The sequence below is a fragment of the Limanda limanda genome, chromosome 5 (assembly GCF_963576545.1).
Source record: "Limanda limanda chromosome 5, fLimLim1.1, whole genome shotgun sequence".
Classification (NCBI taxonomy): domain Eukaryota; kingdom Metazoa; phylum Chordata; class Actinopteri; order Pleuronectiformes; family Pleuronectidae; genus Limanda; species Limanda limanda.
In genome coordinates, this window is record NC_083640.1 from 7,743,928 (window position 1) to 7,771,882 (window position 27,955).

The following is a 27,955-nucleotide window of genomic DNA, read 5'->3' on the forward strand; positions in this document are numbered from 1 at the left end:
GAGGGGATTGTTGCAAGGGGGGGGGGGGGGGGGGACTTATCTGTGGGCCTTTTCATGCCACAATGATCTCAAGTAATCTAATTCAGCCTTCCTCTTTCTCGCTTGTGTGCCTCTTTCATATTGGTGCACGCAGTTTGCAAAAGCCTTGTGTCTGCGCGTTTGTGTGCGTGTGTGTGTGTGCGTGTGTGTGTGTGTGCGTGTGTGTGTGTGTGTGTGTGTGTGTGTGTGTGTGTGTGTGTGTGTGTCAGAGCGAGGGAAAGAAAAGGGGACTGAGGGAGAAAGGCAGAGGTAATGAGTTCAGAATGTGTCTGCATGTATAAGTATCTGTGTGTTAAGTAGCACAGTGTGGCTGGAATTAAGGAGCTCTTGTGTGGAATGATGATTCTTAATATTAGTATTAAAGGTTTACAGTGATCTGTCAATGTACGGGATCACGTTTACAGCACGCCGACACCGCCGTCAGCTCTTATCAACACAAACTTTCTTGACATCTTCATCAGTCTCTTCCATGTGCATGTCACCTCTTTTTTCACCGGGAAATATTTGTTTCATTTTTGTGTCTGTCGTGCATTAGAAGCATAATCACCCCCCCACCCCCCCGTTCATGGTGAACACAGCGGGGGTTCTCCAGCTTGATACACACACTGACTTTGCCTGGATTTCCATGGACTATATACTTTGAAGTCAGGCGGATAAAGTCTGTAGAAACTGCGGAGCGTCTCACTCTCACACTTGCGTTCATGCCCCTCCTCCAGAGAAGATACGGAGGATCCAGTGAATGTCTGAAAGGGGTTCGGCTCACTATAGGGCCCCCCCAGTACTTTTTATGAAAAGGAAAGTCCCGTGTTATTCTCCTAAACATGGAAACTAACACTGAGGTCCAGAATTTTTGATCCCAACAAAACTGTCACAAGTTCAGTGGGCTACACATGCGCGCACACACACACACATATACACACACACACACACACACACATCCACACACACACACACACACACACACAGGCCATCATCTATTTATTACACATTCACATTCATTTTTATCTCCAGTGAGGCCTCTTCCTAAATTTTCCTGTCCCTAATAGATTTAATCAAAGTTTAGCAAATAAGTGTAATATCAGGCTAACTGAGATGGATTTTTGTCAGTTTGAAAAAATCACATGATTTATGGCGAGCCGTAAAAAATCCCTCTTCAATATAAAATGAGCGGAATAATCAGAGTGAAAAAGCCGACACTTTTGGAATTGATTGATGATTACATACTAGACTTTGGAGAGGGTCCACTCATTTACAGATTTGTTTTGCAAAAAAAATAATGGAATTTATATATGTACACAAGCCAAATGAATTTCAATCAGAATTTATGATGAACGTTTTATTTAGAATGTGTTTTTCAATGAGCAGGCTCTTACCAATTCTTCGGTTGAATCACTTTTGAGAGCTGAGCTTTTACGAGAGATAATCATGCAAATCATCTTTGCAGTCTTTTGCCAGTGGAAGGTTCGGGAGCTAACTATATGTTCCTCGAGCAAGGCTGAGGATACATCAGTGACATGAAAAAGATGTGAGTGAAAGAACTGAAATTACACGGCAGCATTGGACACATAGCTTTAATTATCCTGAGAATGGATCAGTGGGTGAGTTTGTGCCGCATCCCTCTGTATTCAGGAGCAGCCACCCACAGGCATCTATCATCTGCACAGCTACAGGCGATACTTAGAGAATAATATTGAAACAACAGTCAGGTCTGTACTGTGCAGATCAGAAGCACCAAAATAGAAATGTATGCAACCTTTGTTGCAGTATTTAGCTGCTGATGTGACGGCACATCTTTCTCTTTCATCAATAACGTGGATGTTGCTTTTTCTCTCTCGATGTAAATCAGAAGCAGTGATTCACAGGTCACTGAGCAAAGCTGCGGAGAAGCGTGAATTGCTCTCTGAGTGAGGCTATAGGGGGAGTTTTGGTAAATCTACGGAACTGAGTAACTCTGCCTCACTGAGGGAGACACAGCTCCGGGCTCACCCTCAGGCCAGAGCCACCCTCCAGACGCCATGTCTGAGGCATGCTGGGAGCTACAGACGCTCTCCTCCTGCCCGGCTCCTATATACACTCTGCGGGCACAGACATCACAGCTCTGCCTGCTCTGTCAAAGCACCAGTAATGGAGGAAGGATTCGGGTTCAATACTTAAGTATAAGTACTACTACTACAATGTGCTCTGTTCAAAATTACAACCAATCGAATTATATATAGTTAATTTAATTTCATACAAAATGTACTTTAGTATTTTCAACAAAGTCCACGTGAAGCATAAATAATCAATTCTACTGAATATCTCCTTTCACAGTGTTTATAAATGTATTGTGTGCTTTCATTATTATTGATGAATGAATATGCAGTAATTCATTCCAGCTAATTTAGGAACTATTCATATTTGGTTTGTGTGTTTTATTTATTTTGCATGTCTGTTTTATTACCTCAACAGATAAGGTAATGTTTTCATTGACATTTGTTTGTCTGTTTGATTGTCAGCAGTATTATGCAAAAAGATACTATTTTGTGGATGGGACGAGGATAAACGAGTAGGTCCGGGATATTCTTTTACTTTCTTTGAGATGACGAGAGGCAAAGATCTCAGCACCCTTCTAGTTTTATAAGAATTGGGGGGCACCTCACACCCCTCATGTTTACAATGGTTGTCAGGTGTGGGACAAGTATGCATTTAACATATGTAACATAACTGCTCAGCAGAAACTGACTGTGTGACATTGCTTGTGACCATGGTAAAATGTTATCAATATAAATGTTTTCTCATCAGATGTTCTTCAATGTCAGGTAAGTTACATTGAATATATATTTACTATGATGTAAAAGCAAATATCCTGCTTTCTATCCATGTTATGTTATGAAATAACTTCAATATCCTCCACTCAGAACAAGTGACCTGATACTATATATGTTCATCTCTCTACTTCAAGCCCCCATCATTCATGCTTACAAGTGCAGCAGCTCTCAGTCATTTCAGATGCAAAGCATTTAATCTGTGTGCTGAGAGCAAACATTTACAAACAGCGATTCACGCCGTAGAATTAAAAGAACATGGTCTTCTGTATCATCAATACGCAGATTTCACATTCAGTGTGATGAGTGTGTTTGCCAACAATGTGGGTGTTGCACCGAGCTGGAAGTGGCATCACTCACCATGGCCAGGGGCACGATGCCTGCCAGGTCCTCCTGCGCCAGTCGGATCTCCGTCTCCACCTCTTGAGTGGTGGCGCGGCTAGCCGGGTACTCCACCTGCCACGCCATCCATCGGCTGCCCAGCGGCTCCGGGAAGCTTTCCATTTTCAGGTCCACCTGGAGCACCCGCTGAACTCCCATCTCAGACCTGCCATAGTGCGGTAAAAAAAAAGTGTGAGTGAACGGATAGATGCGTGTGTGTGTTATGTTTGTGTATTTGTACAAATACATTGCTAGGATAATTTTGAGTCTATGCGTCACAGAGTGGGGACATTTAAGGATACTGAGGACATTTTGGGCATTTTAATGAGCTGCATGAGGGTTAAGACTTGAGACTTAGGGTTAGGGTTAGAATTTGGATCTGGGTTGGGAATTTGGTTGTGATGTTAAGGTTAGTGGAAGAGAAGAGGGATTGCATGCTGGCAATGAGTGTCCTTGCTAAAATAAAAGTACTAGAAGTACAATGGAGTGTGTGTGTATGTGCGTGTGTGTGCGTCCGTGTGTGTGTGTGTGTGTGTGTTTGTGTGTGTGTGTGTGTGTGTGCATGTGTGTGTGTTTGTGTGCGCGCTAATGTAGTTCATTCAACCCACTCTCCGCTGTAATGACGACAAACGGTAAAGGCTGATCAATGCGTCTGTGGCTGAAATCTATGACATTTCACCAACTGAGATTCTTCAAAATGTCAAGTCCCTCTGTGCTTGACTCTTTGGTCAACCCTCCACTTGATGGAATAATATCACCCTCTTTCTCTTCCTCCCTCTTATTCCTTTCTGTAGGGGATGTGCACTGTAAATAGTAACCATAATCTCTGTTCCTCAGCACGGTTCAAAGATATGCATCACCAGGTGTCACCCCCGCTAAGATGTTGATGGTCGGGTTTGTCACCGGCGCCCTTGTTTGCCCCGGTTGAGTGTAAATATACGGCGCGCTTCGGCACAATCCACGGCGAGCTGGAATTAAGTCAGATAAATGGAGAGCACTGATAATAAAATTTCCCATGGCGCCATAAGTCTCTGGTGCTCAGGGTTTAAATATAGCCCGGAGGCAGGAAAGGTCAGCTTTGCACAGGAGCTGGAAGAAATGGGAAATGGCACAAAATCTGTTAGCCATGTCTTGCGTGTCAAATGGCGGGACTCGGGGACCAATAGATTTCATGCATGGTCTCTGTGGCACACAACGACACAAAAGAAGGTATTGTAATTTGAACATGGTGAAGAGGAAAGAGACCGAGAGGGGGGGGATGAATAAATCCACATGGTCTTTTGTTAGGAGTAGGGTTGGGTACCGAGAACCGGTTCCAATATGGAACCGGTTCCAATACAACCGATACCTACCCGGACCGAAATGCAACGGAGATTTCGGTGCCTCATTTCGGTGCCTGAGCCAATTGGAGACTGAGGTCTCCGCTCGTCCCGCCTCCTCACACTTCCGCTCCTTCCTTCACGGGAAGCGGCGGCTCCCGCCGGGCCCCCCCCCTCGGCTTGGAAAGGCTCGGGGCGGGAGGAGCGAAGACCACGGCGAGAAATGTTTCATAAAAGCGACCGCATTTTAGGGGGACGAAGGCGGGCCGAAGCCTGCCTGCGACAGCCCCAGCCGCGGAGACACGGGGGTCTACGAGTGATGGAAAAGCGACCCTCAGTCTTCATTTGGCTCAGGCACCGAAGTCAGAGTCACGAGTCAGAGTGTGTGTGTTTTGTATTTATTTTTATTTATATAAGTATAGTGTAAACTTTTGTAAACAGTTCGTATGTTATTCATAGTTTTAAGTTAAAAAGGGTTTTGTATTTATTTATATTTATAATCTATTTTAAACAGTTAATATATTTGGCAATAAAAAAAGCCTTTCTTAGTCAAGCATCGTTTTGTGCACTTTTTTGAAAAAAGTATCGGTTCAGGCACCGTTTAGGCACCGGTATCGTTTTAAAAGTATCGGTTAGGAACCGGTATCGGATAAAAACCAAACGATACCCATCCCTAGTTAGGAGAGGACGGTGCATGTGTAAACACAGTAAAACACACAAAAGAAGAAAAGCTGATTGTAATATCAAGTAAACCAAACGTTGCCATAAAGAGACATAATACATACGTGATACAAGACAGCAACGCACATGTATAACAACCTTAATTATTAATATGGGACTCAAAACAGTAAAACTATAAATAATAGAGTGTCTTATCCACTGCTCTCATATTCACATAGGTCTGACATCAATCTGTTATTATTCAATTTAATTCTGTGAGAATGAAGGATTTGTTGCGTTGCAGAGCACAACAACCCAATTTTCACATCCAACAGAGGTGAGTATAAATTATTAAGTTGACAAGCAAATAACTTGTTCGGAGCCGTCAGAGGCGTAGTACGACATCGCGGACTTGCATAACTATCCCCACAACGCTGTGGGAAAAAGACAGATGCTAATCTCTACTTGCAGACCAGCGAAGCCACGAGCTTCGCCGGGCAAGCGGAGCTAGCAGATGATGCACCGAGCGTCCGGAAATAAACCTGTGAGTGCTCCGCAGTCATTGAGCATCACACAGGACTCATGTCAGGCTTCAGCCCAAATGGCCTAGTTTCTGCAGCACGGGCACAATGTCTGCTGCAGACAACAGCATCAGACACGCAGGCAAAAGAATGGAAGTAACTGTGCGGCAGGAAGGTTTGATTGTGCTGCACACACACTACCCATGTACACGAGCAACACTCAACACCTTCACGTTAACTTGTCTGTTATTAGCTTTTATCTCTCTCCCTTCATAGATGTCAATTATTTCCCCACTCGCTCACAATCCCCTTGTCAGATTTAAATAGCAGCTGTGAATGCTATGAATTTTATGAGGTTTTCAAATTTTCTTTGCACAAGAAAGGTGCAAAAAAAAATATTGAGGTTATCAGCATGTACAGTGAGGCGATATATAAATAACCCTCTTTGCTTCATTTTAGCATTCAGACATGCACTAAGTTTGCATTTTTATCTGTCTTCAAAAAGAGGAGCTGAAAAGATGACAGCTATGAAAACGAGGACGAGTGAAGGAAAAGGGGAGTAGGATCTCAGAATGGTGCAAATATTAGATCAAGGACAAGAGCGATGACATCTAGAGGAATGCAAACCATCACCCTCACCCGGGCCATTCTTCGTCTTCAATAGATGACACCTTTCCAGAGGAGTAAATGTAAAATATGAATGAAAGTCTCTGTGTTTGACTGTAGTTTAGCTAAAGGATGAGTTTCAATGCACAAGTCTGAAACATATGATGGCATTGTGAATGGGGTTGCAAAATTCCGGGAATATTCAAAGTTGGAAACTTTCCATGGGAATTAACGGTAATATACGGGAATTAATGGGAATAAACGGGAATATACGGGAATTAACGGGAATAAACTGGAAATGTTGTGGGTAATTTATACTTACTGTATTTACCTTGTCATATACAGACATAAATATAAACATTTTGTTTTGTCATAGCTTCTGCATCGTTGTGTCATTCTTAACATAGGTCTTTGCACAGTATATTATGTGATAGTGCACGTGGCATTGTTCTGTAGAATAAGATGAGAAAAAAGTTTGTAAAAAAACACTAATGCAATGCCAGAGATATAAATAGTTAGCCAAACAATTGGAATCGTCTGTAAAAATATTTTACAATTGATGGATAAATGAATGGAAATAGGCTAGATGAACAGATGAACAATCCTCAATCAGCATGCTAATATATTTTCCCCAGTAATATCCTCAAAACTTACCTGACTAGTCCTGCACACTACAGCAGGCCTCAGTAGCCCTGCTGTAGTGTGCAGGATGCTGGGAGTTATCTGTGCATGTGATGGAAGAATGCACAGTGGAGGGTTGAAACTCAACGTGCAGCGTGTGCTGCATTCCATACATCTTTAAAATAGAGTTTTGAATTCTGTTTTTATTGCTCAGCATTTAATTTGCGTAGTTTCTTTTTTTTTTTAAATTCCCGAGCTAAACTTCCCTTGGAAAGTTTCCGGAAAGTTTCCGGAAAGTTTCCCTGCAACTTTCCGCCCCTTTGCAACCTTATTGTGAATACGACTGACTTTAAGAAAAACTAAGGATACCGCTGACTGTGTGTCGAGCAGGTCAATATGTTGTAAAGCAAATGGAGCGAATGATAAAAGATATTTAAACCTCTCAGAGACGTTTTGATCTTCTGCTGTTCACTGACACGTGATAAAATGGAACCCGACAGAAACGTCTGTGTCCGGATGAATGTGACACAGGCCTCGAGTCAGACGCCATGTACACCACCAGCACGCCGTCCTCGGACGACCTCCCGTCTCCACGTCCGTTAATCACACAGCTCGCTGGGGGAAACTGTTCATTTCTACGCTGGTTCCAGCATGCGGCCTAATTCAATTAGCAACAAAGGGCCTGTGGATGTGTGCCACCCAGCTGGCCTTCGCCTGATAATTATCTGTAAACTCGCTGCGGTTTGACTAAATCTGAGGCCAGACAGACGACCAGGGGGCGGCCAAAGGCAACGGAGAGAGGGGCTCGGTGGATAACAGACCCTGAAGTTGGAAGCAGCTGGCCCTCTGGCTCAAGAGACCGGACTGGAGAGCAAATCACACTTGACAAGATGCTGCCTGAGACAGCAGCTCGACAACCGACTCCCTGAGAATAGCACAGAGGTGGCTGAGAGGACGCTGTTTAGCCCCCATCCGGGATGCTCATAAATCACAGTGACAACAGCAGATCTGTAGGATACAAATTATACACAAATCTCTGTGAGAAGCTTCACAACACAATGTGTTTCTCTTGTGATGCTGAATGTAGCCTTTTCTACACATCAAAACAATATGTCAATGTGAAACCAATTGTTGATAAGAACAATAGAGGGTATCGTGACAGTGATCTCTCCCACCAACAACATTGACTACTTCAGTATCTAAAAATGACAAGCCATATACTATAAAGTCAGGGGTTGGGATCCTAGAGCTTCTGGGCCTCATTGAGCCCATAAGACCATAAGACGGCATTTCGGTTTTTTTTGTATAGTAAAAGAACAACATAACATTGTAAACTAACGTGGTGATACTAAGTGGTTAGCACTGTCACCACACAACCTTGCCAATCGACAAGTTGTGTGGAGTTTGTTCTGTATTTGCACGGGAGACAGTCACAGTAATGAAAAAAGATCTCCAGCATCATCATGGCTGAAACATGCAGGTAAACTGGATGAGGTACAAGGCCAAATGCTCCAGGAAAATTAAATTAGATGTTTTCCCTCCTTCAACTAGTAATGTTTATGCATGGGAACATGGCCGACTTTGAGCTTGTTTTTGCAAGCCATGTATACCAATAGGAAAGGGGAACATTTTAACAACTTGTTTTGGCTGGAACCAACTGCAAGCATGAGCATGAACATGAACATGAACATGAACATGAACATGAACATGAACATGAACATGAACATGAACATGAACATGAACATGAACATGAGCATGAGCACAGGCATGAGCATGAGCATGATATTTATCGTCATCATCATCATCCTTCTCATCACTACCATCTGGCATCAGACGCATCATCAAAAAAAGCAGATCCAGCCGTCAGAGCGGTTTCTGTGATGTAACGTATGGGTTTAATATTCTACTATGGCCTGCGGAGGATGTAATAAAAACTGAAATGGCCAAAAAAAGATTCCCCACCTTTGCTATAAAGCTTGTTTGTATCCCGACTCTCCATCATCAAAGGTTTCCCCCAGAATGTTGTCACATATCTATTGATCATGATTACAGCATCCATTATTATTGCCGTCAAAGGAATAAGTCAATAATCTTTGAAATGCACTGATCAGAGTCAGAGAAGAAGATCAAACCCTCTGTTTATATTTACCTGGTAAATACAAACAGGGGGAAACAGCTTTTAATGGTTCACAGCCAAGAGTAACCCCTGTAAAACTTTAATAAGACAAGTGACACTTTATACAGGCAAACTATATATAAGGTGTTATCTAGTGAGCAGTAGAGGTACGTGGGTGGGCTTGGTTTTCTTTTCAGCCTGAAGAGCTGCTAGGCTCAGATAACCATTCAATTTTAAAGAAACATATGAGAGTGATATACATTTTCTTATCTAACTTTGGGGAAAAGACGAGTAGGAGTATCGTTGTATTGTTTTAAACAATAAAAAAGTTTTCAAACTAAGCAGAAATATGTTGGCATTTCTGCTTGATTTACATTTTGCTTTGTTTTTTTGGCCAAAGTCATTATTATATTATCCAAATAGTAGCACTTATAGTTATATACATAACTGCAATTGTTTTCCAACTAATGTTCCAGCTATATTTTGCTAATTTAAAAAAAGCCTGAAAAACCAGGTAATAGTTTAAAGGACTATTTATTTCATCCTTTTGCTAAACTTCTGTCTTCACTAATTACACAGTCTACGGCTCTTTGCAGCTTCACATTACTTTGATTGGAGGATGTTAGAGACCTATTGAATTCTGACTGCAAGAAGGTTAAAGAAAGTTGGATTTAAATGTCAAAATGGATAAACAGACACTGAAGGACAAAGTTACTGAAGGAAAGTCTTTTGAAGCAGATTTCTCTAGAGAAAGCACTTTAATTGAAAGAGCTTCTATTGTTCCATTATCAAACTCAGTGTGTCATTATGACTCTTTGTTTAATCTCCCCCTGATGTGATAGAATCTGTCTCACTCAATGGGGTTTAGAGAATAAGAGAGGAAGAGTTAGAGACCGGGGGATAAATAAACTTTAGCCGAGACATTTCTCAGGACCTTTTCTTTATTTTTAAACTTGTAGATCAAGTATGACTGGGTATCCCCTGGTGTCACTTTAACATTAGCACGACAAAGTTATGTCTGGCAGAACATTTGCAGCTCAGGCCTCGTTCTTTTTTTCTCCGTGTATGTTTTATGTATAAGATACTAGAGTGAGATGTAGAGTACATACCACAAAGGGGCCATAACAAACCTCAGCAGAGCAGCACGTAACGCTGCTAGATCACCGTAACAAGAGATGTTGAATGGAAACAGAATGGCAGATGCATAATGCAGACTGGTGGAACCAGAGGAGAGGGCGTCAAAATCTGAGGAGGCGGCAGCGGCGTGTGTGTACAGTATGTGTGTGTGTGTGAGAGAGAGAGCGAGAGAGATAGAGAGGGGGGCCTCAACTACTTGTGGAGGGAAAAAAATAATCAAATTTGTGGCTTCAGTGGTGCTTGAAAACAGCACCCTGAAACTCTGCTGTTCTCATGCTCCGTCACCTGGAACAGCAATAAACCAGTCAGCACAATGAAGCACACAAAAATACACACATACACACAAGATACACATGCATACATTTACAATTGATTCCAAAAGTCTTTCTTATCTACTTAGTTTGCCATTGGCACAATACAGTTCGTGAATGCATTTCTTTTTAAGCATTTATGTCAACAAGTTATTAGAAATCACAAATCAACTGTAAGTTCTGGGGTAGTCATGTGGCAAGCCCGTCTCTTGAAGGGACCACAACACTACATTTGCAAGTGAAAATATATTTTCATTTGAAATTAATCTGATGACTACTTGCTCAAACAATTCTTTGTTCACAAAACATGGAGAAGTGTCCTATAGTATAGCAACAGCAATCCTCACATTTGAGAAGCTGGAAACAACTGTTTGTTTTCTTTTGCATAAAACTGACTTAAATTATTAATTGATTGGTTATGAAAATTATGTTTTTTCAATCAATTGACAGATTCAGATTTTGAGTAACGGTTTCAGTTCTACCTGACTGTGTATTCAGGAGATCCAGGTTCCAAGTAAGATGCTGAGTCTTCGTTATAAGATATACATGGCTTACAGGTCTTCTGCTGCTATTGTTCTTTTACATGTTTTGACAAAACTATTGCAACTTAGATGGATGAAGCCAGGAATCTTCAGTCTTACATTTAAAAATTGTGTCCACACTGCCAAGGGAACATAATTCATGCTTTTAGCCTAAAACAAATTTTGGTTGAGATAATCTAAAAAAAAAAAGAAACTCATCCCTTAAAAGATGACCTCAGTGTCTTCGAGGGTTACTATGACCCTGAATAAAGTGAAAGCTTTTTTATTCAGTAAACAGGTAATGATGGACAGCTACATGAATAGTATGAGTTAATGTTATCAAGAAAGACAGACAAACAGTCTGGCCTATCAGAATGAATGCTTTGAGAACTCCATGATGGATTTCTTTAAACCTAAAGCCTAAGGGGAGCCCATTAGAGGAAATTTACCCCAGGCTGCCTCTAACAAGCCCCCCCCCCCTCCGAGGTCAGAGCCTCTTTTCAGGTCTGATTTCTGAGAAAGAACGACGATAGGCGCAGCACGAAGCATCATCTCTCTGCTGAGGGAATCCTGACCAGAAGGCAGAGTCCTTAAAGTCACATTTTCACAGCACTCGGCAATCACAGAAAATCACTCCGAGCCTGTAATGTACTGGAGTCATGGACGCAATCAAAAGCCCAAATGTCAACGTAGACTACAGAAAAATGAACAGTATCAATCTGGAAAGCAAAGGGGGGGAAACAAATCGCATTCGGACCAGAGTTTCCATGGATACTCGTATAAGTTAATATGTATTATTACGCTAATTTCATAGAAGATTTTGCACAAAGCAAAGTCTGGTCAGTGCATTAGTATTTTTATACTCCTGTTGCAGAGTTGGGAGTGAGCGTGGGAGGAAAAGAACCCTCAGACACCTATACCCAGCAGACCTTTTCAATTCAGCCATGTCCAGAATGCAAAGAGAGATAGTGACAGAGGGAGAAAAAAGGTGTACACTCCCCCTGAAACACTGTCACATAAATGGAAGACAGGGATGAGAATAATAGTGATAAATGTCAGCGAGGTGCAGACGCCTCTGTGGCTCCGGAGGTTCATGGTTATGCAGAGACATATCGTGCGCAGTGGGCACAAGGGTTAGAGCAAGATAAGAGGGAGCGATATCCCAAGAGAAAGCAGACAATTCAAGATAATCTAATAGAAAAGTAAAGTGGATACAGGCATATGGGGTTTAAAAGCCACAACACTTCTGTAGGTGTATTAATTTAGATTGAATACGTGCACATATGATTCAGTTTGACAGATTGTGCTCCACGTAAAAAAAAAATGAAAATAGTACATAACCAGACGCCGTTACGGTGAGTCGGTTTTCTAAATAAATCAAGAGCCACATTTAAGGTTTCAAACCCACTTCAAATGTTGTGGTAATAAAAGTGTCATCAGGAAATTTCACCCTAGGTTTTTCAGTTAAAGAAAAGACAAAAAACATCAAATTCAAGGCACCTATTTATTTCCTGCAGCCTGTGAGCGCTCTCTCCTTCTTCTCCAGGACGTACGCTATAAAAGATCCCTGGATACAAAGCGTGTGCTGCTGACAGCCCTCACAGCCACCAGCAGCCCTGTATTATCCTGCCATGAGACATTCAGAACAACGCCATTTGTTTTACATCTGGTTAAAACGTCAACATTGAGCTGCCTCTGAATGCAAGGATCCATGTTGGACACGATGATGGCTACGCATGCACATGTTTATGTGGATCAATGTGCAGGATCTCTGTATTTCAAAAATGTCAAAGACCGGTGATACAATCTAGCACGCAGAGGACACCCCCCCTCCCGCTACTATCATTTCCTCTGAGGCCCTAAACCGATACGTTTGATTTATGGTGCGTCAACTGACATTTATTTACACACATCTAAACTGGAAGAAGAAAAACAGAACTATATATGACGGGTTGTTAAAAGACGGCCTCTGTTTAACGGTTATGTTGGAGATATGGAAGTGTGATGACAAAAACATAGATTCTGTTTACAGTCTTTTAAAATTTACAACAGCAAGAATAAATCCTTTAACCTCATCAGTACATTCCACACTGGCTGGGAATAACAAGCATGTAGACCACACTTTGTACAACGGGCAGTGAAGCTTGACAAGGTCACAAATCATCTAATGTGTTTTATAAAGAAAGGGTGTTTTTTAGATCTGTATCTACTAACTGCTCAACCTCAGTGTGTGATAATACAGGACCTTTCTATTATATAATGTGGAGTTCTTTGGTGTTATGTGTATTGGATGTTGAGTTGTTTTTCTTCTATCTATCCATCCATTCATCTATCTATCCATCCAAACATCCATCTACTCAGACAGTCATCTTTTATTTTAATCATGGTAGTTAAAGTCAATAAATATTAAATATGCTTACACCCTCCGTCCTCACTAATGAAACCGTTCACCAGTTTAACATTGTACTCCTACACAGAGGTATGACAGACAGTTCAAAATAATATGAAATATGTCAAATTGAACCAAAATATCTTTTCTCGCTTTTTTCTCATTTCATGCTGTCTTCCGCTTAGTCAAAACCTGGTACCCACAATGCAACTCAACTGCTGACAGGTCAGTTGGGGACACAGGTATTTTGACTGTGTTCATTTTATATTGTACAGACTGTTTCCATTTACAGTACCTCATCTTCATACAGCTTTCCACATATATACTTTGTTACTGGTTACTTACAGATTAAGATTCTATATCAAAGAGGGAAATCAGAGAGCGAATACCTGAAGCTCTATCTCAACATGTAAAGAGAGTGAAATATATATATTTACTTCTAAGTTCAGTTTTAAAACCTGATGCTCTGTTGTAGATCAATGTAATAAACAGTAGACAAAGTATTTACATTTAGTTTCCTTGATCAGCCACACTCGTATATTGCTGCTTACACATTAATGAATCATTTGTATGAATCAACAATAATAATCCAACAGGATAATATGTCAAGTATTAACACTCATGTGGGCCATTTGTAACCACTTTAAGTATATTTTGCAGAAAAGGCTTTGTTACTTATGATGAACTGTAATTGATTTTCACATTATTAAGATACTTCTGTCTCCATTGATAATTAAATAAAAAAAAATTTAAATGTCTGTTTCACAAGAAGTTTTGCAGATATGTATTATTGTTTACTTTAACAAAATAATCAGGTCAAATCAGGTGGGACATCACTGACCTTAACGTTCAAGTTACATGTCTGGGATTCTTACGACACATTTATCATATTCCTCAAGATTCTTAAAAGTTGCTAAAAAATAATTAAAAAAATTATAACAACGCTATAATACAATAACAGACCATTTCTTTCAGAGAGGTGTTCTACATCAAACTCCTTTGTTCTTCAAATTGCCACGGATTTATTGTATGAATGTAATTTCCATTTGCCTTCTTCTCCAGGAGTGCATAAAAAAAGATCACGCTGTTACATTTCAAATAACCTACAGTGCTGATATAAAAAACCCACTTTTAAAAAGCATCAGATCCCTTTTAATTTAATCATTTATTCTTCTCTGCTCTTTCTAACGTGCACACAAAGAAAAGGGCTGAGGACTATTAATTATACGATTATAATGAAGCATCGGCGCAAACCGAGGGCTTCTGGCTTGTGTGTATCAAACCCAATAAGGGGATCGCATTTCCGATTAGCTGAACAGCGCTCTGCAGCTTTCATCAGCTAATATATTCAACTCCCGCACACAGCGCTCTCTCTCTCTCTCTCTTTCTCCCTCTCTCTTCTACGCTCCCCCCTAAGTCATGAAAACTGTCACATGAACCTGGGAAAGGGGAGTGTTTGGTCTCAATTTGCTCACTGAGGAGTTTTTGTCATTGATTTGCTTTTTGTAACTCGAATCATGATTTAGCACTTTTAAATAAAATTGTTTAGTTGGCAGGATGGTCAACATCGACACAGACACTAAAAGGAAGTAGCTCACACACACACATATATTGTACCAGTGCAGTAATGTGGGGCAAAGAAGCAGAGCCACTGTACAGTATCTGCAGACAGTGAGTCTAGTTAAAAGTCAATTTGTCTGGGGGGTATAAGGAAGGGGGAGGACGCTGGGAGTAAAAGGTATAAAAGAGTCTGGGGGGGGAAAGGCCATTATATCATTTGTTCCTTAACTTGCTACAGATTGCCTTGAGGGAACAAGACCCCAGTCAGCGTGTTAGCCCGGGCTAAAACAGCAGCATATCAATTCCCAGACAACAAAATCTCATCTTGGAGTTAATTAAATGCAACACGCCAACAATAGTCTAATCAAAACTAAATGCTTTCTACCGCAGTCCCACGTCATTAGAGTCCATCAGCTGAAGTAGGGCTGTCGTGTAATGGATCCCTGATGACGGCTCTTATCATAACCAGTGACCTCAGACCTTTTTGCAGACATCACCTCCCAGTCAGTTGCACATTATATCAGTCCAATTCATATGGGAAAGTGATCTAAATAGCAAATTACGAGATAATAAATTGCCACTTGTCCTGACAGTTACACTCAATTTTCCCCACATCAAAGCATTCATCTCAAGGTTGGAAAACACGACCAGTGGAGCTGCTGGCCATCCACACACACACTAGGGGGCAGCAGACACTGAGCCCTGGGGCAGTGATGCAAACCTGTGTGCAGATAAACTCCCCAATCACTGTAGATGCCCTCCTAGGTTGATCTGCGGGTGTGACCACCCGGGCCTGACTTTGCACCTGCATGTGCTGTGACACTGGTGGGGCCTGTCCTCCTCGCAAAACTCCTTAAAGACCGAAACAAAAAACCTGCGTCCTTTCAGCTCTGCGGCCGTTGGCATGGCAACAGAACCTGGAGAACACACAAGAGTCATTGACCAGAGGGGCCCAGACCAACAGATCAATGGTAGTTTATTGTAACTTGACTTCACCCACACGCCCCCACCACCACCAGCTTGTAGTGTGTGCAGGGTAGGGCTGAAAGAGTCGGGCGATGGACCAGCTCAATATTAACAGCATGTGTTTTGCAAACAGGTCGGTGCTAAGTAAGGACAAGAGGGCAACATGTTGAATTTGCTGTAGCAGCAGGGTTGTCAGACACCTGTGCCGGCTTCCTATAACAAATGCAACCAAATGAGGTTTATTTAACCTGACGCACCTAAATCACGGAGCTTTTAAAATCTGATGCAAAAGAACTAAAGATGCAAGACGGCAAACATGCACAGTCAAATAAAAAACTGATGCACGTAGACAAAAATATGTATTTGTGCACATACGACTTTGTTTATGATAATTACAGTGCTGGTGATGAAGAGATGCGGAGGCAGTGTGGACATGTTCGCTTGTACCTTAATGCAGCGTCACTGGGATCACAGAGGTAAGGCGTACTGATGGAGGCATATACATGCTTAGAAGTCCAAAGAAATCCACTTTAATACAGAGACGCAATAAATGCACATGACACACACACACACACACACACACACACACACACACTGTCTATAGTTTCATACAACCACAATGAGCCACAACACAATAGCTAAAGCCACAACATAAATCGAAAGCCACACAATGGAAATGTAACCACAACGGAGGTGAGGAACAAAAGATGCTACTTATTCTTGTCATGGGAGCTGTCGTTTGTGAAAACCAAGACAAGTCAGTTGCTTGTTTCTTGGTCAGCTACGGTTGTGATGTGGCTTTTGTAGTTGTGTTTTCCATGATTGAGCTTGTGTGAGACTTCAGTGCCGTTTGACGAGAGGTTATCCCACAGGGTCAATTTTCGAACTTCTGATTACGAAATAGGGATGTGATGATCATTAACAGCAAAAACACAGAAATAAGAAGAAAAAATGAAATTTCTGTAAATGCCTTTAAAATCACAGAGTACATGCATATGTGAAAACACTGACGGTCAAAAGCCAATTAACAGTAAGATTAGTTAACATTTTAGATTTATAAAACCCCCGAGCAGCTATCACAGGCTCTTGGAACCAAACCCAGGGACCATAAAGAGCGTTTTTAAACCACAGGAGTCGCGTTTTTACAATCTCAAAGTGCTAGATCATCACCTCCTCCCAGGATGCACCAGGCTCCAAATCAGGAGTGCACTTAGGTATTAAGCAGAATTTAGTCCCCTCTTATACTACACTTAATGAGCTCAGAGCTAAATTACTGCCAGAGCAATATCACGCTTTCAGCCCATATTTCCCCCGAAATATCACATCCACCAGACACACATCCCAGAATAAAGTCAGACTTCATATATCAAACTGTATATTTGCTGGTGTCCGATTAGGTCCATTTTAAAAAATCCTACGGTGCACATATCAGCAGGATCGTTTTCCATAGATCAGCAGTTAGGGAGAGGGATGTGATCGGCTGTTTTGGCAGAGGAGAAATTATAAAGCATTTTGTTAAGGGAAAAACTCCCTGCACACACCCAGGGGTCCGTGTGCAGAAATGAGACATTGATCCATAATTGGAAGCACTCGCTCGTGAAATCTAGAGACTAATTAAAGAAAGAGAGCTTTAATGGCCTCCATTTACATATTCAGCACAGTCATTCAGAGACGTAGCGTCGATCCAGAGGCTGAGAAAGGCACACGGATCGGAGACTGACGGGAAGCGTCAGCATGAGCCGCTCACGTGACGTGCCCGAGCTGCTACTGTGGCTTTGACAACATGCAGCTTTGCATCAAGGTCTTCTAATGACGGTAATTCCATATTTTAACAAAAGGCAATGAAGGTAGTCGAGTCATCGATTTATCCGAGGAGCTGCTCAGTGTCTTCTCAGATCGACCTCCGCCAGCCAAGGACGCCTCCCGATGCTTCACCATCACCTGAGGTTGGATCTTGAAATCGCTCAAGTTTACGTGCGTGGGCTCGAGGTGGATGAGGTGACGTGCACAGAATGTGGCATCTCACCTGGAGGCATGAACAAGCACGCTGGTCTCGCTGCGTTGTGGCCCTTTGGGGTCCAGCTGCTGATGCCCACGTGGCCCACTGAGATGTACACGCCGCCTGATTACATGTCAGAGCTGGTAAGTCCTGCTTAACGCCGCCTGCGGTGGAACCCTCCTTTCCCAGGCACGTTATTAGCTGGACATAGTTCTGCTTTCAACCTGTTAGGCCTGGAATGATACCAGAAGACAGCTAAAGATTGCATGTCAGTGTTAGCGCACATAGGCGGCGGAGTGCAGACGTGAGGATGTGACTCGTTCCCTTTCTGTTTGTCTTTTGGTTGACTGAATCTTCTTGTGACTGAAAGCAGAGCTGCCCATTTCTGTTCCATGTACCGACTTCTTCAACATCCCTTTGCCTCTGCATGCACACTCCCCCTCCATTCTGTCTCCAAATGTTGCTTTTATACCTAACTCAACTGCCCAGGGTCTATTTTAATAGGCTCATTTAAATATTTCTCCTGTTCAGGTTAGAGAAATAAGACAGCGTTGGTGCCAGACCAGGCGTTTCTTTAAGTGGAATAGTCTTTGGTATAAAAGCCAATCATCTTGAAGGCCAAGTTAAACTGAGGTTAATTGGAGCCATGGTTTCCTGTGCCTATTCTCTGAGATAATTCCAATGATATTTAAGACGGATCGGAGCTTATTCTCATGGCTCATGGTTGATGTTCAACAGAGGCGCAGAGCTGAATGAGAGTAAATACACTGCTTATTTTTCAATAGACAAAGATGTAATTAGAAACAAGCAGTATGTTTTTGAGAACGCCTGGAGACAATTCCATGTTTACGTCCTGAAACACCTCAGCTCCCTGGCTGAGTGCTACCTGCAGTGAGCACAGCAAGAAATCAGATCCAACAAGAGCTCTAACTTCACCAAATCTGTGACTTACTGCTCTGGAAACATGAGGACATTTCTGCAGAGCGGATAGTGGTATGTTTATTTATAAGGGAAATCAATCCATGCAAGACATAGTTGTGGCCTTTGTTCCTAAGAAAAAATAATTTATAAAACAAAACTGGAGGGAGAGGAGTTGATCTCCTCCATCCAGTTTTAACACTATTTCATAATTTGTTAAATATGCTTCTTAAAAAAACAAAACAACCTAAGAAATTAATTTTTATTGTTTTTAAGTCAAAAGACCAAAAGGACAAATTATCTTACATTTTAGACAACAGTTCCCAAATCACAGGCTAAATTTAAGGTCAATCAATCAATTAAATCATCTACATGCAGGTAAGGGAAGAAGTACACAGAATAATTGGTGTATTTGCACAATACAGTCGACACTTTATTTACAGTCCAGAACCTGGACACTGTAACAAGGGAGATCTCTCTCTCTTATTATATTTAAATGTCAGGAGGAGATACGAGGCTGCCGCTCAGATGAAATTACACTTACATGAAGTGAGAGTAATTGTAAGTTATTTGCGAGTGAGGAATGACTCAATACTATTTCTCATGCTGTATTTTTAACAAAGACATCAAGTAAAAGTGATAATAAACTGAATTTTGTCAGCTTCTTGTTTGTTAATGATAAAATTACGTATATGATGATAAATATGAATTTGTATCTATGATAACACCAGTTTTAAAGGTCACAAGGATCCAAAAACTAAATCAAGGTTGCACAGTATTTATATAAATCGTACAGATAACTATTTCAAAGCAGTAACAATAGTCATCAAGGAAGTACTTATATTACTGTATATGAATTTGTGTTTTTTGAAGATGGAGTAATTTGTAAAGATTAGAACAAATACGAATAATACCATTTTTTTTCTATCTTTTCCCTACTATTTATCCCAGTCTAGATAATTTACTGATAACCAAAATCCCTCAACACCCAGTATGGACAGATTGATTAGACTGTTATTGTCAGGCCATAATCAAAAGTGGAAATTTTTGTTTAACGGCATATGATGGCTGCATAAAAGGATGCATAATGTTAAGTACACTTAAAAGGTGCCTTCAGCCATTTAGAGGTTGTTAGATTGTTCCAGCAGTGTCTGTTGTAAAGTAATAACAGTCACTTCCCTCAGCCCCAGACCCGGACCCACTGCATAACGTTTTTCTTATTGTAAACTTTATTAACAACACAAACACCACGTGGTTATTTTACCACTTACATGTCAAGCTTCAATACGAAAGAATGTACCAGTCATTGGATGTCAGGAAGCCAATATTCCCCTGCAGGGCCTTCAGCATTTATATTTTACTGTCTGCCCTAGCTCACTACAGTACTGACCGGCTATTGGCATTGTAATTAATCAGCTAAAATCAGTTTCCTGTGGTTGGCTTGGCTGTGTGTCACTCTGATAACAGCCAATCAGAGGAGAGGTTCAGATACCAACACGAAACATCCTGTTTTTGCTGAAGCTCCACAGGGTAGAGATTTAAAAATGTTATCAATTTCATTTGGATTTAAAAAATATGAAAAACTACTAGTTTCCTGAATATATATATTTATATTATATCTTAAAAATACTCTGATAATGCAGCCCTCAAAAACACTGGTGGCCACAATCTAATCCTCTCAGGGATTAACCTCTTAGAGCAGGATATCTACTCATAAACCTTAACTGGAACACATGCAAACCACAATCTGTCTCCTCTCTGCACATGAACTATCTAAAACATGGAGCCGGCCACAAACAAATTCTGGCACACAAGGGATCCGTCTTGGCGTGACACGAGGGGCTCTGAGCCCATCATGTAACTTCACATCTGCCTTCATTACTGACAAGGAAATCAGAAAGAGACTATCTGATGTCATATTAAACTTTGACAAGGGTTACCATGGCAACTTCATGGTCACCAGGTATAGATGTACACAGGGTGGAACAAACCTTACCAGAGCTTCAGGTATTATTACTCTCCGATTAGTTGACTTTGGGAAAAAAGTGCGATGAGGCATCCTGGAACATTATTTTCCGCATATTGTTCCATGAGTGATGGAACAGAGGAGCAGCCTGACCAGTCAGACGTAATCTGTGCCGACTGCTGTAATCAGCCTGCCCGTCCATGGGAGGCACAGAATATGCCACATCTCTGCAGCGGCCCTGATAAAAGAAACCTCGGCCACATTTATTCCATTAAATGCAATTTGGATGTTCCTTTCTCATCTAGCTGACATTACAGCACCTAATCACGCTTCTTGTGTTCACTCCCTCTTGACACGAAAAAGAAAGAACATCAGGAGTAAAAGCTACGACATGTCTGGGCTGTCACACAACATCACTGCTCACATGTCATTTTTTTCTTATTAAGAGATAAGCGAGAAAATAGGGCAGCGGGGACGTGCACTGAAAATACTGCCGATGTAGCTTCAGGAAGAGTGTTTACAGTAAGTGGAATCCACTTAGAACAGGGCTGATTCATTATTAAGGGTGTTAGCGTTAAGACTGTCAAGTTAATATTCCTGTTTGCCCCTAATGTAATTGGGCCATTTCATTTTATCCTTGATTTATGCAGCATTATATAGCATTAAAGCTCACAGATCATTCTCAGGGCTCATTCTCAGCGTGACTGCAACTTACAAAAGAATAATTAGCACAGACCTGTTCATGTACTGTAGTGAGATGAAATTTGTTTTTAAATATTTCTTCTTAAAAGCCACCCTGTCATTCTTATTGCAATCAGACTGTCACAAGTGGAGCAAACCACACAGAAGCACACAAACAGAATGAAGCAACCATGACTGTACGAAGAAAGTTCATGTTTTTCAGGGGCCTTCAGGACTAAAATACCTACCATGGGTCCTGTGTTTCACTTTGGTTTTGCAGTAAATGTCACCTAAAGAAAATAATTATGTTCTTAAAGGTTCTCTAGACTTTGAAATTGAGATAAATTGAGAGGTCGCTACCAAATCTCACTCCGTTATTACATAGCTCTATGTTTTCTCTCCCTCTGGGTTGCTAACCATTCACACTGATGGTATTTACAGATCTGCTTTCAAGGAAAAGTCGTGTATCTTTATAGATAAATTAATGGACTGAATTTTATTACATTAAAGATGCTATATGTAAGTTTTCTCTGTGCTGCTAAATGTGGTTTCTTGATGGTGGTTGGAGGAGACAGCTGTTTCAGACATCGTTATGGTAACAAGAGAAGAGGTTGTCAGAGGTTATCTGAGCAGCGCTGCTCCTGCAGGGCAGACTTGACACTTCAGTGACTCACTTTATGAAATGGATGAAACGGGTGAGCCAGGACAGGGCTAACTTGTTAGCATGTTAACTTCAGTAAAAGCAGGGAAGTGATAGAAAAAGAAGGAACAAAAAGTGTTGACATCAGCTCTTGGGATGTAATGTTTGCCAAGAGCACAACTTTCAAAGATGTCAGATCCGGGTGCAGTTCATATTGCACCCCGGACTTGGTGTCGGTGATGGAGTCGTGCAGTCGTTGTGAGTTTGTGCTACACAACTGAGTGGCGACAGGGGGTCACACACTACACGACCTTTCAAAAACCCTTGACTATGATATCAGTACATCTGGCCACAAAACAAGGGCTGTGTTTGATTACGAAAACACGCACAAGAAGAGACACAGTGAGTCTGAATAATCTTCCAGCTCTTCTGTGTCATCCTGATCATTGAATGATACATCAGGCGAAACAGTTCCCACATCGCAGTCGTAAAGAAAAAGGGAATCATGCTTATTGTTCTCAACTTTGCCATTAACAATTCAATAACCTTTTTTACAATTCAGGGCCAATTTTATAATATTTGACTAAAAATATATAACTAAAAATTTTTACTTTGGCTCATACTGAAACTTAGCCTGCAACTTAAACAGATTTCAATAGAACTTTGTCTTAAAGAAATACACAGATGTAAGGGGGCACCTCACGATTAGATGTACCTTCACCACCTTTACCCTGTCCTGCACTATGATTCATGAATGGCTGTAGTGGTCAAAGATTAATCTAGATATTTAGCCTGGCAGACATGAGTCCAGAGTCTGCAATGTGTCAGGGAGCCCCAACAAATCCTGTCTTTAAAGAGTTCACCGACAGTGATCAGCGATTTGACTCTGCTATGGATGACTTAAAAAACTCATCGGTGACTTGAAATCTGGTGTAGTGGGAACTCAGCATAAAGTAGGTGAAGGTGTCAACTCACTATGTTTCCTTTAGATTAAAACACCTGTTAATGCTGGCTATATTTTATAATTGTAAAACGTGCAAAAAGCAGTAAAATAGGCCACAATGAGGCTGATATCCCCCCCGGCACTCACACACACACACACACACACACACACACACACACACACACACACACACAAACACACACACACACACACACACACACACACACACACACACACACCTATGTGTTCATTTGGACTGCCTCATGTGGGGTGACTGTATTGAGTGGACTGCCTGCTGTCCATCTGCTGGGTGTGGTGTGGGGGATTAATGAAGTCGTGGCTCACAGGGGAGATCCATCTGCACCCAGACAGTCTTAATGAACTACCAAGACCCAGGCAAAGCACTTTTACTGAGGCCTTCACTTATGGCTTATGACATGCTGAGGAAGCAGGACTGCTTTTGTTTTGAAAGGGCTCGCTTTTAATTGTGACAAAGTGAACTTTTCAATCTAACAAAGTGCACTTCAGCCAATGTATATAACGTACAGAGCAATTTTGTGGTACTCATTTTTCTTTTTGATACTGTAGTGGCATCAATGGAAATCTAACATAGCACAAAGAAAAAAATATATAAATAGAGAAAGTGGAGCTATGCTAATATGCACCAGTCCTGAACAGCTCTATTCTTCATGTAACCCATAAACCCCATAGACTGTAAAATGAAGACACATTAATAATATGAACGCCACCATCTTGTTCATTTGAAGTCAGAGTCTGCACAGTACCAATCAGGGGTGGAACTATGGTAGCGAGGTCCTGTCAATATATGCGTTCAACCAATCATGAGTCATTTTGAGCTGTCAATTGTGGCGTTTAACTACATTTTAATAGCATTTTATATCAAATAATTAATTAAAACCAAACCTACCGGAAACTCTCCACCAGGAGGCAATTGAGACACTTTGGCTTCACTTTTGGGGAGCAGCCATGTCATCCATCTTTATAAAGTCTATCATAAACTCACATTACAATACTGTTAATTAAGGCCCCTTCTTTTGGAAGTTGGGCAAGCTTATTATGCTGCTGAAGCTAGTTAAATAGTTAACCAAGTAACAGTTTCAGCCTGTCCATTAATCACTTTAATCTAATAACAAGCACATAATATGATGACTACAGTATATAGTCATAATAAAGAGGGGATTTCAGCTCATTCCAGCCCTTACAGGAAGATAATATCAACAAGTGCTTTACACAGAAGTCATTGCTAGTCTAATGATTTGAAGCCCTCTGGGGCAGATCTGGTTTGTTCATTAAAACATCTCAAAACAAAACCATGGACAGCTTTTAACTCATCATAGCATGCTTAGGTTTCCTTTTATTGAGCTGAAAAGAAGTGACATCAGCTGTTTGGTGGCGTTTTCTTCAGAGGGAATTCAGCCCTGTTATTTTCTGTCAGAAGCCCAACCTGTCTTTACACTGTGGCAGGCCCTGATGAAAAACTGTCACCTCAGTATTGCCTTTATTAGGCTGGAAGCCGCCAGTCAGGGGAGGGAAGAGTCTGCACGGTCAGGAAACTAAATCAAAAATATGTCATGCCACTTGAAAAGAATGTGTCATATGATAACATTTGTACTGGAAGAGGAATACTGTCGACACATGTATGTTATGTTTTGTAACAGATAAAATTTCAATTTGAGAGTTAAATGGCAGAAAGCGGAAACAGAGGGCAAGTGTACAATGGCAGTGTCAGGTTTATTTTATTTTCCAAATGGGTTTTCATTGTGAGTCGGGTGTGGTTGGAGCATCAGCTGTGAATGGGAACAAAGGAGCGGCTCAGCTGGCCTGAGAAAGCGGCTCCGAGTGACTGACTGAACCTGCTCATGGAGCACACCTGACCCATCAGCGACGCTGGGCTCTCATGCCTGCAGGCGCCGAGGGGCTCCCACCAGGGCACAGACACAAAGGCTTCAATTAGCAGCACCGCAGACATTATTCAATGACACTTAAGTCAATTTCACAATTCACAGTCCAGCGGCAGTGGCAATGATCCATCTATATTATAGCTGACAACCATGGATCCGTGTGTGTGTGTGTGTGTGTGTCAAGACGAAAAGCTGACCATGCTACAATCATAAGAACGGGTACTGATGACACATTACATGTATATTTGATATTGTCATTAGTTTACACTCTTGAAGCTGCCCACACTGAGAGGATGAGCCTTCCATCTGATAAAAGTGTCCATCTATACACTATTCTTTAATTGTTTAGGAAAATATTTTCAGGATTTAATTTACTGAAAAACCTCTACTTTAACATTTTTCATATCCATGTGACAGTTTTTTGTATTCGGATTAATGTGACCCCATATTGTGCTTGGGCAAAAGGAAAGTTGCAAAACTTGTTAAATACTGAGTGTAACTAATTTCACATGCACAATTTTAACTTTCTCAGGTCTCTACTTCTTCTCTCTCTTCCTCCAATCACAACCTTATCCGCTCGCCCTGAGCCAATCACCTGTAAGCTGGTAAAGTTTAACATGTTGTATCTTCAGTCAGCTCTTCGTTAAACCACGATTACTGAGTGACCCACCTCCACCCTTACACCACCTCAGCTCTGGATACTGGTGTCATCATCCTTCTAACTGTCCAATCAGAAGCCTTCATGAGATAGAGCTACCCTTCATGCTGCATTCCTCAACACAACAACAGGCTTCGAAGCCTCTAATTCACAAGACTGCTTCCATGGTGTTCTACTTCCTGCTGGGGGTCTAAGTGCAAAGGTCTATTTCTCTGTTGCAAAAGTTTTGTTATACATTTCATAATATTGTGTTTTTAGAATTTATTCAATCTATAGAGATAGAGGGGGTGCACATGTCACAACTAACAGACCAGTTCTAGCGTGAGAGAGAGAACTGTATTGTCTACTTTTGGGTATGCAGACAACTGCAGCTCTAACGATGAGGTCTGACTGTCTGAGTGAAGGGTAACAACTTTATTGACAATAACGCAAGTCAGCATGAGGCAAACACCTGCAAGTAGCAGACAGAATTGCAACAGAGAAAAACAATAAGTTAGAGATCTCTTATATTATTGTGCAAGGTGTTCGTTTTTTGGGGTTTATAATGAAACTGTGATGGGACAGATTAGAATACTGGCTGCCGTAGTTTACATAATCAATGGGAAACACTACTTTGACATAGAAAAACAGGGCATAAGCCTTGCTTAGTCTCACCTGATTGAAATGGTACAGGAACATGGTCATTGCTCAACATATTTGAAAAGAAACATGCTTTTGTTTAGTTTAATAATCTCTTCAGATGTTCATACTTTCATCCTTTCATGCTTTTATCATCATTATTCTTAGTTACACTCCCAATGCAAGAATAATCATTTTAAAAGTTGAAGAATTTCAAGGTCAAATGATTTGATAGGAATGTTTGATTTTGAGTGGGCTGAAATAAAGTTATACGCTTATTGTATTAAAAACATCAATGCTTTTCTGAACAATGTCTATCTTTCAACTCTCAAGTTGATGGTCACCTCTTTAAGAGGACTGGAAGTGAACAGTTATCAGTGAGGCCATGGAGACGAACTCTATCCAACACAGATATATGTGCACATGATTTATATGCAATTACAAATCAGCGACAAATTCTGATGGTCACTGTTCAAATACATTGCATTTTTAAAGGAGAAGGGCTCTTGAGAATGCAGTCCCTCATAAATATAAATGGATAAATGGAAAAACACTTTCTTTTGCTTAATAAACAAAAATTCAGATGCAAACCTGCGCCACATTTGTTTGACCTACAGCATTCACACACCTCATCATCCTCCTAAGGTGGAGGACGCAGCAGAGAGAAGAAAGGAGGATGAATGACAGCTCAACAGATGAGATAGCTATGTCTAATCCCTTTCTAAAAGAGCTTCATTGAAATGACTGGGAGCAGGGAGGACAAGACGAAAGAAAAATTGGAGCATTGTGTATTATACAATATACAGCCATCATTGGGCGTCTTTGGTCCTCTCTGTGAAGTGACTTTGACAGCTGTGGGGATTAAGGAGCAGTCCATCGTGCATGGCCCAAACAGCAAGGATTAGACTAAATATGCTCACCCTTGTCTCTGGTTGCTTCACTTAAAAAAAAATCAATAAAACATGATTCTACAACAGTAACAGGGAACGGACACAAGAATGTGTATATGAGTGTGTAGGTGTGTAAGTGTGTGTCTGGGGTCATGAGGCAGAGCAGAGAGAGTAATACCTGCATAAAAAGGGGAGAGAGGCTCTGGAGGGAAGGAGGAGCGAGCGACTCACTGCTCGAAGCTCCTTTTTCTCTCGTTCATGATGCTGCAGCTCTGCTCAAAACCCAGCATTTGCTTTTGATATTAAACCCATTGAAACGCTAATGTCCACAAATTCTAATCGGACAAACCCGCTGCCTCACATATTCCGGTTGTTGTGAGATTTTAAAACAAAAAATGTATTCCACAAAATGTTCATACTCAATGTATTCTAGAGATAATTTGCTTAATTGTTGGAACCAGCCGGCAGAGAGAAGCTAAATGGTTTTCATGATTCATGCTGCCTACAAAAATGATATATATAAAAGGATATATATATACCAGCTCTAAAATTAAGCATTTTTGCTTTTTTCTGGCCTTTATGTTATTATAAATGATACAAGGTCTTGAATGAGGCAGATGCAAACATCTGCACATTTTGCATCCCTGTGTATTTGCCGTCAGCCGAAACCTTTCTGTTAATAAAATTGAGATGTCAGAAGTTATTATATGAGTTCCAGTGCAGAGGCGACTCTGACTTCCAAAGGCAGCTCATGTTTGCAAATGGCTGC

General features: G+C 41.1%; 1 protein-coding gene across 1 annotated transcript in view; it reads right to left on the bottom strand.

The window, feature by feature from the left end:
- The window catches only part of si:dkeyp-14d3.1 (transmembrane protein 132C), a 105,644-nt gene that overhangs the window by 33,121 nt on the left and 44,568 nt on the right, over positions 1-27,955 (bottom strand). Inside the window, exon 4 of the mRNA XM_061071046.1 lies at positions 3,204-3,390. Within this exon, the coding sequence (XP_060927029.1) occupies positions 3,204-3,390 (187 nt within the window). The remainder of the gene's footprint in view (positions 1-3,203; positions 3,391-27,955) is intronic.